The sequence below is a fragment of the Notechis scutatus genome, chromosome 15 (genome assembly GCF_049901735.1).
Source record: "Notechis scutatus isolate UNSWTSFEM ecotype Mainland chromosome 15, rNotScu1.2, whole genome shotgun sequence".
NCBI classification, from domain to species: domain Eukaryota; kingdom Metazoa; phylum Chordata; class Lepidosauria; order Squamata; family Elapidae; genus Notechis; species Notechis scutatus.
The window spans coordinates 3988001-4006081 of record NC_142023.1 but is presented as its reverse complement, the minus strand read 5'-3'; the positions used below and the strand labels follow the sequence as shown (position 1 = coordinate 4006081).

Genomic DNA, 18081 nt, shown 5'->3' with positions numbered 1-18081 from the left:
GCACTAATTTATCATGTACCCAGATGCATTTGAGATCTCGGTTTCTGAGAACTTCAGACATTTGATGGGCAACCTGAGAATCATTGGCTTCTTTGGGCCTTTTTACAAATCTGTGGATTAATAAGGTCAATCTCGTAGTCCAATTAATTATAATTATAACCATCTAGATATATAAAAGCGAAATACCACTCATGCATCATCACAAAATCTCCAGAACCGTAAAGCCTACAAGCTTGAAATTCGGCATGTATGTTCCTCTTGGCTTCTAGGTACTCACTAAGAAAGGTTTTTCAAAATGACCATCAGAGCATTAGTAGTTCCTATATTATTATTATTAACATACTCTAATGCTAAGGAGTTCTATTCCCCTTCCTCACCTAAAAAGAAATCTCTTCCAAATGCAAAACACAAGCAGAGGAGAGGAGTTTCAATTTTAGTTTCACAGCAGCAAGCAGCTTTAGTACAGAACAGTTGAGCTAAGCCACGCCCAGGCTCCTTGCTGTCTTCTTGCTCACACAGCAAATACTGTTTCAGTTTCCAAACAGCTCTCAGCTCTCTCACACACTGACAGGACGCTAGCCAGATGAATACCGATGGATGCTGGTAGGCAGAGGCAGAATTTCCCACCCCCTTATTTTCCTCCCCCAAAACCAAGCCCGATCACATAGTTTCATAGCAAAGCACGGGTATCCAGCTAGTTAATTATAAAAGAAACAAAAGCTTTGTGATCAAAGCCGTTGAATCAATACGGCATGAAATAGCAGGATTTACAGACCACTAGAAACATGTATAATCCGTTGGCATAATAATCACATGGCAAGTCCAAAGGGGAAGTTTAGAAGACTGAATCACAAAAGAGATTTTCCATCCTGGCATTACAATTGGTTAGGAAAATGTATTATTTTTCCCCCTGTGGAGGAGAAGGCTCTTACCAAAGAGGTTTTATTAGACCCGTCGTGGTTCCTCTGGTGTTAGGAAGATGTTCCCAACAATGCCCCAGCCAACAGGGGTTGGATTTTGGCTTATTTAGCTGTGTGAATTCAGACGTCCCATGGTTGTAAACCAGAGTTTAGGGCTCTTGGGTTGTGCAAATAAAGCCAGTTGTGATTAGACAAGCCGGCCTCGACTTAACAACAGTCCATCCCGCTCGAAGTTACGACGGCCCTGACAAAAAGCGACTTAACGGCCATGTTTCACACTTGAACGACTGTTGCAACATCCCCAATGGTCACGTGATTTACCTGCAGATGCTCTCTGGCACTGACTCACTTTTATGACGGCCGCCATTGTCCCCGGAGGTCATCTTTTGCAATCTTGACAAAAAAGCCGAGTCGGTGGGGGAAACCGGATTCCCTTTACGCAAACCGTGCAGCCCATTTAAGAGCTGCCGCCGCTCGCTTCACAAGATGTGGCGAGAAAAAGCCGGGGGCAAGACAAACGTTTCACTTAGCAACAGGCGGGTGGGGGGGGCATGGTGATCATAAGTCAAGGACCGCCTGGGTCTCTGACCAACAGTGGCTCAACCACGACCACCCGTGGTGCAGGATGATGGGGACACATCCTGCCACCCTATTTCCCGGTTTCAGAGGAAAGAGGATGGGGAGAGGAAGCAGCTGGGTGGGTTCTGAAGAACATCTGGGTAGCCACTCTGGAAAACAGGATACTGGATAATTTATTTTATTTGGTGTGTGTGTGTGTGATACTGTATATATATATATAAATAAAAAAATTTGGAGCACAATGTGGATAGATAGATAGATAGATAGATAGATAGATAGATAGATAGATAGATAGATGATAGATAGATAGATAGATAGATAGATAGATAGATAGATAGATGATAGATATAGATAGATAGATAGATAGATATAGATATAGATATAGATAGATAGATAGATAGATAGATAGATGATAGATAGATAGATAGATAGATGGATAGATGATGTATAGATAGATAGATAGATGGATGGATAGACAGGCAGAAATAGATAGATAGATAGATAGATAGATAGATAGATAGATAGATAGATAGATAGATAGATAGATAGATAGATAGATAGATAGATAGATATAGATATATATATTATAGATATAGATATATATCTATATAGATATAGATATTTTAATCGTGCTCCAAATTTACGATGCAGTTGATGGCCTGCCCGCCGTAATTCGCCCTCATTCCTTCCTTCCAAACCTGCTGCCTGGCAGATGGGCTCCATCCTAAAGCCCATCATCCCCTTTCCCAAAGCCTTGGCTATCCTGTTCGATTCGTTGGGACTACAATTCCCATCGCCCCAAGCACCTAACTCAGCCTTTCAACCGTTCAATCCCCAAGGCCTTAAAAAAAAGTATGCTAATTCTAAATCCCACGGTGGCCGGGGATGATTGGCATGGGAGTCTCTCCACCTTCCTGAGGGCGCCAGGTTGCAGAAGCAGGCAATCAACTCCCCCCCCCGCCTTGTATTTGATAGTTTAAATTCAATGCAGAGGGCGGGTCTTTGGGGGTTTTTTCTTCTCCTCCGCGCATGATTGACTCACGCTTCCTCCAATGGCCGGTCTTCCTTCCGCCGTCGTGGTCACGCGGAGCCAATGGAAACGCGGATGCCTTCCCACCCTCTTTTTTTTTTCTCCCCACCTTCAATTAGAGGCTTTACCCAATCGGCTTCGAGCATCTGCGGGCTTCGGAACCGGCCGCGGGCTTTCTCCCCTCCCCGTTTCTTCCCAATTACGCCAACGGCGTAGCGGGCGCAGTTGGCGTAAAGCGCTGGCAAGACCCAGCGAAGCACAAGAGGTCTGGAACGAGCGCGCAGGTAGGAGAGAGAGAGAGAGACCCTTCCCCAAGGCTGATTGCTAACCTCCCCTCCCCATCATGGGGTGCATTGGGAGAGGATGAGGTGGTTACGGGGAGCAATGCACCTCTCCCCTTGGAGGGTGGGGGAAATTTGGGGAGGGGGTGCAAAAAGGCAGCTGAGCCCTAAAATGGGTCTGGGGGAGCCATTGCAAGCTGCAAGGGGGCAGTCCAAGGAAGGGCTTGGAGAGCCCTCGGGAGGGGTCGCTTGCACCCTATGCCTGGGGGTTTGCCAAGCATGCAAAATGCCCAGGTGCCTGCATGGGTGCACAAGGCGACCCTACGGGGGACGGACGAGCTGGGGCAAAAGTTTCGGGTCGGTGCGTCCCCCCCCACAACTGATGGTGCATGCACACGCACACACCCGGGGGGCTCTTTTTTTCCGAGCAAGAGAGCCACTTCCCCCACCCCACCCGGTTTCTCCCAGTGCAATACTTTGCCGGAAAAGGCTCGTGCAAAACACGTAGGTGTGCCTTCCTCACGTGTATCCCTTTGCCCACCCTGGCTTTTTGCTGCGATGAGTCATCGGGCTCATCAAACCGTAATTGAAACCAGCCATGGTTTGTTTAGCCTCCAACCTGGATCCCGCGGGTATATCTTTTCTCCTCTGCCTCATAGCCAGGTACACCTGCATACAGGTGTCTCTGTGCCAAGCCAGCGACGGCTTGCTCTGAGCCCCTCCGCCCCGGACATTGGGCCATATTCAACAAACCCTATTTAAAACAAGCCACGATTCGACGTCCCACGTGGGTCCTACGAATGTATCCTTCTCCTCTGCCTCATAGCTAAGTTTACCTGCCTGCAGGCCTCTCTAAATTTAAATGCAAACTTTTTCCCATCTCTTTGCATGAAAGTCTCTTACAGCTGCTTTCAAGATGCTTGGTTCCAGATTGTTAAGGATTTGTTGTTGTGTGAATGCCAGGCTTTTAAGGAGTTACTAGTTCTGGTGTTGTTGCAGGGAAATTGTGCAATCCCTTGAAGATTAGATCCCACACTTATTTCTCAGCCCATTTAAGATTATACTGTCAGGTTGCAATACCCCACAGATTAATTCAAGATTAAACACCAGGTTGCAATACCACCGAAATTGCCTCCCTGTTGACACCTGTCTTAATCGTTGTATTTCAACCTGTAGTAAAAGTGGAGTAGAGTGCAACTCCACCTGGTTATAAATTAGGAGTTGTTTCTGGATGTTCGGGATTTTATAACCTCTTGCTGGGGGTCTGCAAACAAAGAGGCATGAATAGTGAATTGTCTTGAGGCTTATATGACCTACTTGTTTTCCCTTGAGAAAAAAAAAAAACTTAATCCAACCAATTTAAGAAAGCCAGAATGAATAACCAGGGATGTCTTTCAAGGGTTAAATCTTGCCTGACCTGTTTTCCGCTGAATTCTCCCTCTGGATTGTCTGAATTGAAAGACTCCCATTGTTTGTTGAATTCCCATCAGAGAAGATAGAGTAGAAAGGACCCAAGGAAAGGAGAACTTCATTCCTCCACCCCCAATGGCTGGTCTTCAGGCTCTTATCTTCAGATTAACTTAATCAAATGCTCCTAATTTAAAAATTCCCACCTTGTGTTTACATCATGGACTCCTTAACTGGATAAACCATCATTCTGGGTTCACCATCCCATCCCTCCAAGAAGCATGCTACAGTTTTTACTTGGGTGAACAAACCATGGTGGTTTCTATATGATCAACCTGTTTACGTCCTGTATATGGATTGCAAATGTTGCTAGAGCAGAGGTCTTCAAACATGACAGCTTTAAGACTGGTGGGCTTCAACTCCCAGAATTCCTCCTCCAGTCATGTTAGCTCAGGAATTCCGGGAATTGAAGTCCACAAGTCTTAAACTTGCCAAGTTTGAAGAGCCTTGTGCTAGAGTCTCAAGTGTTTCCCCACCTTGCCAAGTTTAAGATGGATCTTGACTCCCAGAATTCCCCTGAGATAGTTCTTGAGAAGGTTTGAGGTTGAGAAAGACTACCATAAGACTTGTAACCCTTAAAGCAAGGGTCTTCAAACTTGATAGCTTTAAGACTTGTGGACTTCAACTCCCAGAATTCCTGAGCTAACATGACTTGAGGAGGAATTCTGGGAGTTGAAGTCCATAAGTCTTAAAGCTGAAGACCCCTGTCTTAAAGTCTCATTAGGTTCAATATTTTAGCATTGTGATGTACCATTAGCACCATTGTGTGTCCCCTTGAGAATTGACCAAGGATGGGACTTATCACACAGACTTCACAGAAGATGGGATAGGTGGTCCTTGGAACCTAGAAGAATCACCCTCTTTTTGGTTTTGGAATGGAGGCTGCGACAGGGGTGTTGAGATGGACGAGAACGTGATGCATTGGGGAGTTGAGGGCAAGCTAAGAATGGTTTTGGTTGGGTGAGTGGTTGAAGAACCTCAACGTCCGAGAATGGTGAAGAAGAACAGCAGAAGGAGGTTCTTGTTTTTCCCATGGGAAAATGGTGCAGTTGGAGGCCTGCACTACCTGGTGGAGACAGGTTGTCTCCGATCCAAGCAGCAAAGTTACGAGAGCCAAGCATTCTTCTGAAGATCACCTTGAACTTCTAAGGCTGAACTTTAGACTGAGAAAGTGCGGGGAGGCAGAAAAACAGTATTCTCGAGTTGCAGAATAGGGCAAAGTTCTTCAGATCAATAATGTCTCATCAAAATGTGCTTTTGCAGTGAACTGAATGTACACAATCTGTTACTCACCCTCTCCTGCACTACACAACGAACTGGGTGATTCAGACCTAGAAGCTTAAATCCTGACATAAGGCCTTGCAAAGCTGGGTATAAGGTTTAACTTTTGTAAACGCCTGAAGGCGTTACCAATTTGCATTTTCCTTCCTGGGAGGAAAAAGTGAGTTTTGAAAGTGCTGCAGCTGGTTAAAAAGCATAGAGGAAAAAATATAGAGGAAAAGAATACAGCAGTAAAGTAGAAATATATTTACAGATACACACAGAGGTATGTTTGTGTGTGTGTGTATTTATAACACACACACAAACTGATGCATGTTTTTGTGAGTATATGTCAAGTTTGAGGTAGATACTGTAGATGGATAGACAGATAGATGAATAGACAGATAGTTACATAGGTGACGGAGAAAGGTGAGAGATGGATGGATGGATAGATGGGCAGATGGACAAATAGATGGATATAAGAATGGATGGGTAGATAGATAGATAGATAGATAGATAGATAGATAGATAGATAGATAGATAGATAGATAGCAGTAAGTAGGTAGATAATAGGTAGATACCAGTAGTAGGTAGGCAGGCAGATAGGACACAGACAGATAGATAGGATACTGGTAGGTAGGTAGATGATAGGAAGATACCAGTAGGTTGGTAGATAGGTAGATTGGTTGGTAGATTGATGGATGATAGATTGAGAGGTGCAGGTAGGTAGATTGATATGATAGATTAGATTAGATTAGATTAGATTAGATTAGATAGATAGATAGATAGATAGATAGATAGAATACTGATAGGTAGATAGGTAGAAACAGGTAGGGTAGGTAGGTAGATAAGGATACTGGAAGATAGGTAGATGATAGGAAGATACCAGTAGGTTGGTAAGTAGGTCGATTGGTTGGTAGATTGATGGATGATAGATTGAGAGATGCAGGTAGGTAGATAGATTCACTGATATGATAGACAGATATGATAGATTAGGTTAGATAGATAGATGTTGCTACTGATAAATGTGAGTTAGTGTAAAAGAAATAAGAGAAAAGATTCTGTCTGTGTGTTTATGTGCACAATGAATTCCATGCTTTAGTGGAGCTGTTTACAAAACCATGCCTTTAGATCCCCATACGTGGCACCCGGAAGGAAAGGAGAAGGTTTGCAATAGCAGTTGGGTTTTTTTTAAAGGCACCGCGAAAAATTAAGAAAGACTGATGATTTTCTTCGTCAGAGGGGAAGGGAAAGAAGGACATAATGAGGTGGGCAGTTGGGGAGGAGGAGGGGTGTGTGAGAACGGAGGGAGGGAGGGACGGAACCAAGACTCACCACCTCCTCATTCCTTTCCCTAGGCTCAAATAAATAAAAGAGGAGGAGACTTCATCCGAAGAGGCTGACACTTTGCTGAGAAGGAAACCGGCCATGCCTCCCAGTGAGGTCTCCGGAGGAACTGGTTTTTGTCACTTCTGAACAGCCAGCTCCCGCAGGTCGGGGTTTCTGAGTGTCCCCCTCCCTCCCTTTCTACGTTCCCCACTCCCTGGAGATGAACCAAATACTCCCCTGGCTTTTTTCCCTACCTGGAACCGTCTCTCATCCTTCCCGGCGCTTGGCAATCCCTGATCCGATAGACCCAGATCAGACTACCAAAGAAAGAGGAAAAACCATCGTTTAAAGCTAGGCTGTCCTTTCCTCTGAGTTAAAAGTCTCTCACTCTCTCTCTCTCTCTTTTTTTTTTTTTTTTTTTTTTTGGAGTTGGCAAAAGGCCGGAGAGAGGGAGATTTCATCACCGCCTTTGCAAAAGGAAAAAAAAAACAAAAACAGCCAACGCTCTGTATTTAGAGCTCGGTCGCTTTTTCCTTTCTTTTCTTTTTCTTTTTTTTTCCCCCCCTGGTTGTAAAGTGCCCATGGCTTTCTTGATGAAGAAGAAGAAATTCAAGTTCCAGATCAGTTTCACCCTGGAAGAGCTGACGGCGGTGCCTTTCGTGAATGGCATGCTATTCTGTAAAATCCGTCTGTTGGACGGAGGTGACTTCGTCACCTTGTCTTCCAGGTAAGTTAAGAAATGGGATTTTGTGGGGTGGGTGGGTGGGGGGAGATATTATTTTGCCTGTCCTCCTCCCTTGTTTGGTCTCTAGAGCAGGTTGAAACAAACCCAAGGCTCTTCTTTTAGACAGAGCAATATCAGTTTGGAAAATCTGCATCTCCTCCACGGAGAGACACCTGAAGAGTTGTGAGATGGATACCCAACCATCCAATCAAATCTCCCCTGTTCCATCGTAGGGCATTGTGTGTGCGCAGACAATATGTGTGGTCAGCTGTCCCTCACCATCCACTGACTGCAAATCCCATAGTCCAGGGGTTCCCAACAGTGTGTGTGCGTGCGTGTGTGTGCACGAGAAGATATTAGTTTACTTTCTTGTCATTGCAACCTCGTACAACGAAATCAAACACCATTTTCAGTGCATATCATGACCATGAAAATAAACACAAACACACACCCTTCACCCTCCACACATTGAACCGAAAACCCGCAACACTGCACCAACACTGCATTATATAGTAGAATTCAACAGAGCTACTGCCCTGGGATAGAAGCTGTTTTTCAGCCTATTTGTGCTTGTTTTTAATATTCTGTACCGTCTGCCAGATAGTAATAGTTCAAAAAAAGGGTGCCCAGCATGAGAGCAATTTTTAAGGATGTTGTGAACTTTCTTAAGGCAGCGGGAGCTCTAAAGCTCTTCCAAAGAGGGGAGAGGGCAACCCGTGATCCTCTGGGCAATGATGTTCACCCTCTGGAGTGCCGTCCTATCTGCCCCTGTGCAACTGGGGAGGGTGCAAAAACTTGGGTTTTGAAATTTCAAAATTGCTAGTGGTTTATAGGCATAATTATATGCATCTAATTGTTTAGTTTTGTAAGGGGGGTGTGTGAGAATATTATCGGAAGCATTCTAGGGGTGTGGGGTATAGAAAAGGTTGGGAACCCCTGTCATAGTTGGAAGACTGGTGAAAATTCTTTAATGTCACAACAGATAGGCTGACTTAATCATAGTTTCAATTGGGAAAACGTGACCATCCTAAACTAAGCCAAGTCCCCAAACACCCAGGAATTTCTAGAAGCCTGGCACGCTGGCATCAATGTTGCCCATCAATGGACACATAGACATTAACAACATCTACACACTATGCAAAAGGGACTATCCCCCAGCCCCCAAAAGAACAAAAAGACCCCACCCGCAATCAGCACCCAGATCAGCATACATTAACATCAGACTAACAAGTAAACTCTACCCCAGTCAAGAAACTGCCAAAGAGCCAACAGCCTAACCTAAAAGAATCTCTTTAAGACTGTCCCCACCCACACAGACAAGCGGGACACCAGAATATAAAGCTGACAGCATATAGCGCTCCTTACTAGCCCTGATGGTGTTACCTAGTTGGGTCATGAAACATCTGCGAGAAAACAAGCTCAGAGAGCAACCAAGGACCCCCTAATCCAATATGGTGCATGCAGTCCTGAGATTGGCCCAATCGTTGAATGAGTCTTCCCAAGAATCTTATCAATGACTGGACATCCATTGGTCTTGAAATGGTGTAAGGTCTCCTGCTCGTACAAGGGGGTTGGACTAGAAGACCTCCGAGGTCTCTTCTGACTCTGTTATTCTATGTTCCCCTGTTGTGTGTTCATCCAGTGAGCGTGTGTGTTTATATAGAGAGAGGTATTCAAAGCCTGGGTTTTATCTCTCTTTTCTCCGTTTGTTCCCTTCCATGTTTTGCATTGACCAGGAAACTAAATGTTCAATGCTGTGTGACCTCTCCTCCTCTCCTTCCTTCTTTCCATCCTTCCCTTTCTTCTCTTCATTTCTCTTCTCTCTCCTTCTTTCCCTCCCTCCTTGCCTTTCCTCTCCTCTCCTCTCCTTCCTTCTTTCCATCCTTCCCTTCTTCTCTTCGTTTCTCTTCTCTTTCCTTCCTCCTCCTCTCCCTCTCTCCCTTCCTTTCCTCTCCTCTCCTCTTCCTCCCACTCTCTCTCCATGCAGTAATAGGTTCCAGTGCATCAGCAATTGATTGCATTGATGTAATCTCAGAGGCTATGTTGCTCTGGGCTATTGTTCTTAGCCTTAATTTGTAGGATAGTTTGCCCTTCACACACAGGGAGCTGCTTTCTCTCCCTCTCCCTCTCTCTCCCCTAATCAAATGTTGCTTTTGTTTTCAACTGGGTGCATGTTGATTATTGCATAGCACTGGACACACACACACACACACACGCACATACACACATACATTCCAAAGCAACCTCAGACTTGCCTTTACCCATGTCTTTGGCAGAGAAGTTCTTATTTATTTATTTATTTTTAAAATAGCAAAGCAAAGGTGGCTCGTTGGGCAGGAACCGAAATCTTCCCTTCTTTCTGCACTCTTTTTCGTTTCCATGGGTGTTTAACTGAACTTGCAAAGTCAAGACGTTCAGCTTGGGTTGATCGCTTCTCTGCCAGAGCAAATGATGTCTCTGTGGCTCAGAATCCTGTATTGTTGTTGTTGTTTTTGTGATGATAGATGATGATGATGATGATAGCATGAGATGGTGACTTCAGAGTTTGACTACTTTGGTGCTCCTCAACTATTCCTTGTTTAGTTTACTTTCTTGTCATTGCACCTCGTACAACAAAACCAAACACCATCTTCAGTGCACATCTTGACCATGAAAATAAACACAAACACACATCCTTCACCCTCCACACATTGAATTGAAAAACCCCTGATATTGCATTCATATTGCACTATAGAGTAGAATTCAACAGAGCTACTGCCCTGGGATAGAAGCTGTATTTCAGCCTATTTGTCCTTGTTTTTATTATTGTTCTGTACTGTCTGCCAGATGGTAATAGTTTAAAAAGAAAAAAAGGGTGCCCAGGATGAGATGGATCTTTGAGGATGTTTTGAACTTTCTTAAGGCAGTGGGAGCTCTAAAGCTCTTCCAAAGAGGGGAGAGGGCAACCCATGATCCTCTGGGCAATGATGTTCACCCTCTGGAGCGCTGTCCTATCTGCCACTGTGCAATTGGCAAACCATCCACAGGTGCAGTAAGTTAAGATATTCTCTGTGGTGCAGTGGTAGAAGGTCACTAGCAGTTTTTCAGTCAGTTGTTTCCTGAGAAGCCTCGGGTTGTATAAACTCTGCTGGGCCCTTTTGACCAGTCAGGTCCTCTTTTATGGTAACACACAGAAACTTAAAACTGGCCACTTGCTTCCTTTTTTTGAGTTGTTTTGGGTTTTTTTGTCAGAGGAAGGGAACCCTGTATACCTGTTAGTTAACCCAACTGTTGGCTTGCAAGTCCTCAACTTACAACAGTTCATTTAGCGACCATTCAAAGTTAACAACGGCACCGGGGGGGGGGGGGAAGTGACACGCACATTTTTCGCGCCATGGTCACGTGATCAAAATTCAGCTGCTTGCCAGCAGACTCCTATTTATGACGGGATCATGGGATTCCCTTTTGCGGCCACCTCACCAGCAAAGTCGAGGTGGAAGACGGGGTTCCCTTAAGCAGTTCAACTGAACAACTGCGATGATTCCACTTAACAACGGTGGCAAGGAAGGTCGTAAAACGGGGCAAAACTCACTCAGCTGTAGAAATTGGGGGCTCAGTGGTCACACATCGAGGACCACCTGCCGTCTTTTTTGATTTAGGATACGGTTGTGCCCAGGATGCCAAAGGAGGCACCCATTAGAAGGTGGGAGAAAATTTAGCGTTTATATATTTCATATCTCTCGGCTATTGACTTCTGCATTCCAGGTTTGCTTGCTGTAGAAGTGCTGTGTTGGAGTTTGCCTGTGCTTGGTGTGGTTGCGAACATCTGTAGCTGCTGTTTCTGGTTGTCCCCCCCCCCCTCCCCCTCTGATGTTCAGCCATGCTCAACAGCAGTTTATTATTGCAGCTTGCAGATGTGTTCCAGCAAGGAAACGGCCTCTAATTCAAGCCAAATGCATGCATGCAATTTCTCCCTCCCTCCCTCCCCCCTCTCTCTTTCTCTTTCTGTTTTCTGTAAACAGGCAAGTTGGAAACGTGACATTGGGGGGGGAGAGGCTTGCTCACCCATCCCTGGGGTGGCTTGTTCCAAGTGAAAACACATGGAAAGTTGTTCAGCTAAACTCTGTTAAAGCAAGGGTGTCCAACTTTGTCCACTTTTAAGACCTGTGGACTTCAGCTCCCAGAATTCCCAGCATGGAAGAAAGGAAAAAAAGTTTGGAAAGGACTGAGCTGGGCTATATCGGGGTGTCCAATCTTGCCCACTTTTAAAATCCTGTCGATTTCTGTTTCCAGAATTCCCCGCCCAGCGTGGTTGGGAGATCTCAGGATTTTAGATCCAAACAAAACCCTTGATTGCACACCTTAAGGAAAGGGATACCTCAATGGTTATTGTTAGCTTCTCCTTCCAGACCAGAGGGGTCCAACTTTGTCCACTTTTAAGACCTGTGGGCTTCAATTCCCAGAATTCCCCAGCCAGCATGGCTTGAGGTACTCAGTCAAAGTGTGCAATCGAAGGTTTTATTCTGGGTCTAAAATCCTGAGATCTCCCAATCATGCTGGCGTGGGAATTCTGGGAGCTGAAGTCCAGGGGCCATAAAAGCAGAGAAGGCTGAACCCTTCCAAAGTGTGCTGTTGCCTCTTCCGTTGTTAGGGGGGCTCATGGTGGCTTCAAACCTCATGTGGATATTCCACCCTTTCCCACTCCCCCCCCCCTTTGTCCTCTTGACCCCAGAGTGGACATCCAGAGGACCCAGGAATTGAGTGGAGGCAATGCAGTTGTGCATGTCCCCTTTGGATGGATCCTCCTGGGTGCAGTCTTTCAGACAAGGAGCTATTTGTAAAGATTTAAAAATGAGTCAAGAGTTTGCAACATCCTGGAAAAGATTTGCCTTGACTTTCCGACGGTTGCGAATTCTCAAAAACATGCTGCTTTGCATCCTGCTGGAAGGGTCGCTATCTGGATTTTTTTTTTTCCCCTAGGTTGTCAAATCCTTTCCTTCCGCTTCAGTTAGGAGTTATTTCCGGCAGTCAGAATTGTTTCCTGGTTCTGGGAGGTGAGATCGGGGAGAGGTTGAGCAGTTGTCTTGCGTTCACCGCAGCCTGTTAGCTCCATGGGTTGTTTATTTCTCTGTGCAGTGTTTGGTCTAAAAACCTCTATATTCAACAAACCAAACTTTATTACGTACTGAGCCAGTGTGTGATAACTTCACGGCTCCATGTTTTGTCTCCCAAGATCTGCAGAACGTTGACAGTTGAAGCACCCTCGTGCTATGCTCACAGCGAGCTCGGCTGCGATAAAAATCAACCAAGAGCATTACTAAATAGCATAACGTCCCAGTAGATCAGTGATGATTATCAAACTTCGACACAGTGGCGCGGATGGCTTTAGGATTCCTTCCATGAAAAAAAATGGTGCAGTCAGTTTATGAGATTAAAATAAACGTCACTTTGAATTTAATTTTAAATTACCTTGTCGGGATTCCAGCACTTAACCCCATTTAAATCATGAGTCTCGAGCCAAACTTCTAAAATTTCAAAAAGGGTTTATTGGCAGTTCACATGTCTGGCACTGCCTGGGTGTAGCCGACTCTGAGACACATCATTCATTGTCGCCCTTGACCCTGGTTTTCCCCCACCCCCTGGGTGTATCGTAATTCATATTCTCCAATGAGACACATCCATAGCCAAGAGTCATCAATCATGCTCTCCAGTTAGATATTTGCTCAGCAGAAACTTCGGTCTCATTACTATCTTTGAAAAACTATTTATGGAATGCACTTTTGATTTCCAAGCAAACCCTTTTTTCCCCTCTCCCTGTTGGCAACTCTAAAAAGACCATAGAAATATTTTTATGAGTTGACATAACTCTTTCATTCAGATTGGAAACGTTGGGACGGCATTTGAGACGCTTGTGAAAAATAACCATCCATTTGGGACATGTGGAAAAGAGGTCAAACAGTCTAAGGATCCCTGTTATAAAGGTTTGGGCAGCTGATTTTTGGAACTCCTCCTGGATAGGGACCTGTCCAAAAATCAAAAGTGGAAAGAAATGTCACAAGGGAAGTGAATAAGTCACACCCACCTCCTTATGAATATGTACTTTCTCTTTGATGTAGAGATGATTTCCTTAGGGAGGCAAAATATGTTGCCAGATGCCTTGTTTTGGTCATTTTACGTAGACACTAGGACTTCTTTTTGGAGAAGCAAGCAAGATGTTTCTTCTTTGGAGGAAACTCCCTGAAGGGGACAAGCCTGAAGTTGCAAAAATCACAATCTGTTATCTTGGCTTTCTGGGAAAACAGCAGGGCTTGGGTGTAGAGTAGAACAGAATGAAGAAGTTGGTGACTAAGAATTGTTATGTCTTTTGATCCAATGTCGCGAAGACAACTAGCTTTTTCCTCAATTACCCACGGTCTATTTGTGGCATGAATGAGAGAAGTAAAGAAGGCAGAATTAGCTTTTTCTGGGTTATAAAATTCCCCTGATATGATACTCTCTTTGTCATCCCTGGGAATGGGTCCACCTGGAGAAATCAATAGACGCCCTAAGGAGATTGGGCCAGGGACCATGTTTACAAGTACATCCTAGCGTGTTCCATATCCTAAAAATATTGCTAGACTCCCGCTACTTGGAAATCTCGATTCTTTTCACAGTAAAAAGTGATCTTTTGGGGAAAACCCAGGTTCTAAACTGAATCGGAGTTTGCAAACCCAAATAGCTTGCTTCGCCCACCATGAGACGGGGTGGCGCAGTGTGGTGAGAAGGCAGCATTGCAGGCTAACTCTGCTCACCTTGCCAGAAGTTCGATTCCTTCGATCGTAACCTGGCTTAAGGTGGATTCAACTTTCCTTCCTTCCCAGGTGGGTAAAACGAGGATCCAGATTGTTGGGGGCAAGAGGCTGACTCTGTAAACCGCTTTGAGAGGGCTGTAAAAGCACTCTGAAAGTGGTATTTATGTTAAACCATCCCTCAAGCCAACTAATGTTGAGTTAAATCCCGATGATGAGAAGCTCGAAAGAATTAGGATTTCCCCGTCCTCTCTCCTCCCTTTCTCCTTTCTTTCCTAACTTCAAACGGTCACTAAATGAGCTGTTGTAAGTCAGGGACTACCATCCTTGAAATCATCTACCCAATTGGGTAGAAAGAAATCCAGTTGGATCCTTCGGTGGGTCCTTCCTTAAAGGAACCCATTAATAGAAGCCTGACACCAGCTATAGGTTTTATTTTTTTCATCCCAGGAACTCGGGAGATCTAAAAAATAAAAATAAAAAACCACCAGCTTCTCAGCAGGTTTGGCTCAAGTAAAAGCTGGAGAAGACTCATAGCAATGCTCTGCTCGAAGCTGTGTGTGAATGGCTCCCACTGGCTTTCCGTTGTCTTTCCTTTTTGCTGCATCTCGGGCTACGTTTCTATGGCCAGTGGAAACCCATGCCAACTCCTCTTCGGTTGCCTAGCTGCAGCCACTCAGGTATAGGAAGATTCCTGAGAAAGGAAAGACAAACGCTTCCCTCCCGAGAGAAGTCTGCATCCTGTTTTGCAAAAACAGCTCTAGTATATATATATTTTCCCCCTGTCTGCATACAGTGGATTTTTATTTTTTTTATTTTTTGAGGAGAAAACCAGAATATGGTACTAACGGGTGGTAGAAGGCCGTCTGCATTTATGGGGCGTAACGCAACCAAATGCTGGATTTCGGGGTGCAGTTTTTTTCAAGGGCATTGAAAAGTGGTTTCTTTGGTGCTCTCTGAGCTGGCTTGTTTTGTTGCAGGCGTTTCGTGACCCTGTTCTGACCTAGACCTTCCCAAGATCACGAAGCCGACTCCTCGTCCCGATAAAACCCCTTTTATTAAGGTTAAAGGGAATTCCTCTCCAGCAAAGTCCCGGCCAACAGTCCTTCGTGAGATTTCACAACTACAGACTTTTATCAGGCTTGGAGAGTTACCAGGCCGATAGCTTCCAAACGCCACACTGTAGCAGCAATTACTTGGCAAGAAGTCAGGGACAGATCTTCACCCTAATAAATTGAACTAATTGTCTCCTGCAAAATCCCACTCCCCTTTCCCTCCCTATGGGAGGGGCCGTTCACCGTCCACCTGAGCCTTTACTCCCGAGTCAACCTTTGTTCCTTAACTGTTCCCTTCTCCTGGCAGCTCTGTGCATGTGCACATCGGGAACAGGCTCCAGCTGTTCTTCTTCCCCACTGATCTCCGACTCTGAAGGCAGTCGATAACTGTCAGACGGCCCTGGCCCCATCTATGCCTCCGATGCAGAGCCCTCATCAGAGCCTTCCCCAGACTGGCCCATGCTCCTCCCCAACTTATTCACTGTCCGAGTCTGCCACCAGCTCTGCTGACCGCTGGCAGGCCCACAACACTTAACTAGATAACATCATCAGTGCTTGTAAGGATGATGATATTCCATAGTTGGGTCATGAAACGTCTGCAAGAAAACAAGCAAGCCCAGAGAACACCAAGGACCCCTCATGTCAACCCTGAGTTACAAATATTATTCTTTATGGGTGTCAAGTAAACCTCTTTGGTGACACCTCCATTCATGCTTAATCTAGAAGCTTTTAGTCACGCTTAAAGATCGAGGAATCTTATGTGGTCATGATTTGAAGCTTCATTGATTTCAGGAGGCCTCCGCTGGGCAAAGGGGAAATAAAACAACCGATTTAATCATTTGCCTGTTCAAAATGACCGCAAATGTTCCCATCCCAATTAAGGTGGAATGTTAAGGACTTGTACATGGCTTAAAATGTGGAGGGCAGCCCAGCGCGGCAGGTCCCTGAACCATGGTTTAATGGTGGCCTATTCAGTCTTATTTATCTCGACTTTGCAAAGCTCAGCTCCCAATTTCCACAGTTCTTTGCCCACAACCCCACAAAAATGGTGGCACGCATCCCAGTGACTTCATCCTGAGCTAAACTCGAGGTGGCACCATTCAGCACCAGGCGGAAAAATTCCACCATGACTTGGAGTTTCGAAAGAACCAACGCATCTCTTTAGAAACAGCTATGCTTATGTTTGCAGAATGAATAGTCTACACAGTCCCCGCAAATGAAGGGACGGGGCTGTTCTGAAGTTGTCGCGGTGGGGGGAGAGAGAAATCTGTTGTGTCCGTCCTGTGTTTCTTTTTATCTTTATTTTTTTGCCCTTGGCATCTTCTCTGTACACCCCACCCATGAAGCCGCGTTCAATACTGATGGGTCCAACCATTGGGTTGAGGTTCAGCAGAGTTCATTCAACTCTTTGAAAACAGCAGAATGGAGAAGGGAAACTCAGGCGAACTGTGTGTAGAGTTTTTAAAGATCCTGTCCAGATTTGGGACTTACTAACCACCTTCTAGGGATGTGGTGGCTCAGTGGCTAAGACGCTGAGCTTGTCGATCAGAAAGGTCGGCGGTTCGAATCCCTAGCGCTGCGTCACGGAGTGAGCTCCCTTTACTCAAAGCAGCTTCTGCCAACCTAGCAGTTCGAAAGCATGTAAAGAATGCAAGTAGGAAAATAGGGACCCTTTTGGTGGGAAGGCAACAGCGTTCCGTGTGCACCTTTGGCATTTAGTCGTGCCGGCCACATGACCACGGAGACGTCTTCGGACAGCGCTGGCTCTTCGGCTTTGCAACGGAGAAGAGCACTGCCCCCTAGAGCCGGAAATGACTAGCATGTACGTGCGAGAGGAACCTTTACCTTTAACCTTCTTCTGAAGGTGTTTTAGGGGGCTAAAGGCTAATGGAGAATGGTTACATGAATTGGGCATGGCTAGTCTAGGGAAAAGAAGGTCCAGGGGGAGTCTTGATAACAGTGTTCCAATATTTGAGGGGCTGCCCCAGAGAGGAGGAGGGGGTCAAGCTATTTTCCAAAGCACCTGAAGGCCAGACAAGGAATAATGGAAGGAAACTGATCAAGGAGAGATTCAACCTGGAAATAAGGAGGAATTTTCTGACAATGAGAACAATCAACCCATGGAATAGAAGTTGCCTTTGGAAGTTGTGGGAGCTTCATCACTGGAGACTTTCAAGAAGAGACTGGACTGCCATCTGTCAGAAATGGCGAAGGTTCTCGTGCTTGGGGGGGAATTGGACTAGATGACCTCCAAGGTCCTTTCCACCTCTGTATCTTGTTCCCATAATTTCAAATAGCATCACCAAAAGTATTGGCTGGTGGATTATGGAACTTGAGTTGAGAGCTGTCCAAAGAAGGTCAGTTATGAAGAGCAGAGGACAAAAATCTAAAATTCCTGATCTTTGGATATGCCCAGCTTCCATAATCCCATGGAACTATATGCTGGTTGGGAATTATTGGAACTAGATGTCTTTAGAAGATGTAGATTAATGTCAATCAAATAAAGATATGTGTGAGTGTTCTGTCTCTTCGTTTCACCTTGCAAGCCAACCATGAACTATGCTTGGTCATGTTCTCTTCAGGAACTGAAGAAAGGGTCTTAAATCAAGGGTCAGGTTTCAATTTGTGTAGCCATTTATCGATTGTTTCCAGAGGAAACGCAATTGTAT

At 45.2% G+C, this 18081-nt stretch overlaps 1 protein-coding gene across 3 annotated transcripts in view; it reads left to right on the top strand.

Moving 5' to 3' along the window:
* The first annotated feature begins 2674 nt into the window (after positions 1–2674).
* EEIG1 (estrogen-induced osteoclastogenesis regulator 1) overlaps positions 2675–18081 on the top strand; it is a 51631-nt gene continuing 36224 nt past the window's right edge. Inside the window, exons 1-2 of one of the 3 annotated variants that reach the window (XM_087943840.1) lie at positions 2675–2813; positions 6896–7593. In XM_087943840.1, the coding sequence (XP_087799966.1) occupies positions 7448–7593 (146 nt within the window). In that variant the 5' untranslated portion in view covers positions 2675–2813; positions 6896–7447. Of the gene's footprint in view, positions 2814–5555; positions 5719–6695; positions 6806–6895; positions 7594–18081 lie in introns of those variants that run through there. The other 2 variants (XM_087943841.1, XM_087943842.1) reach the window with 2 other exon arrangements.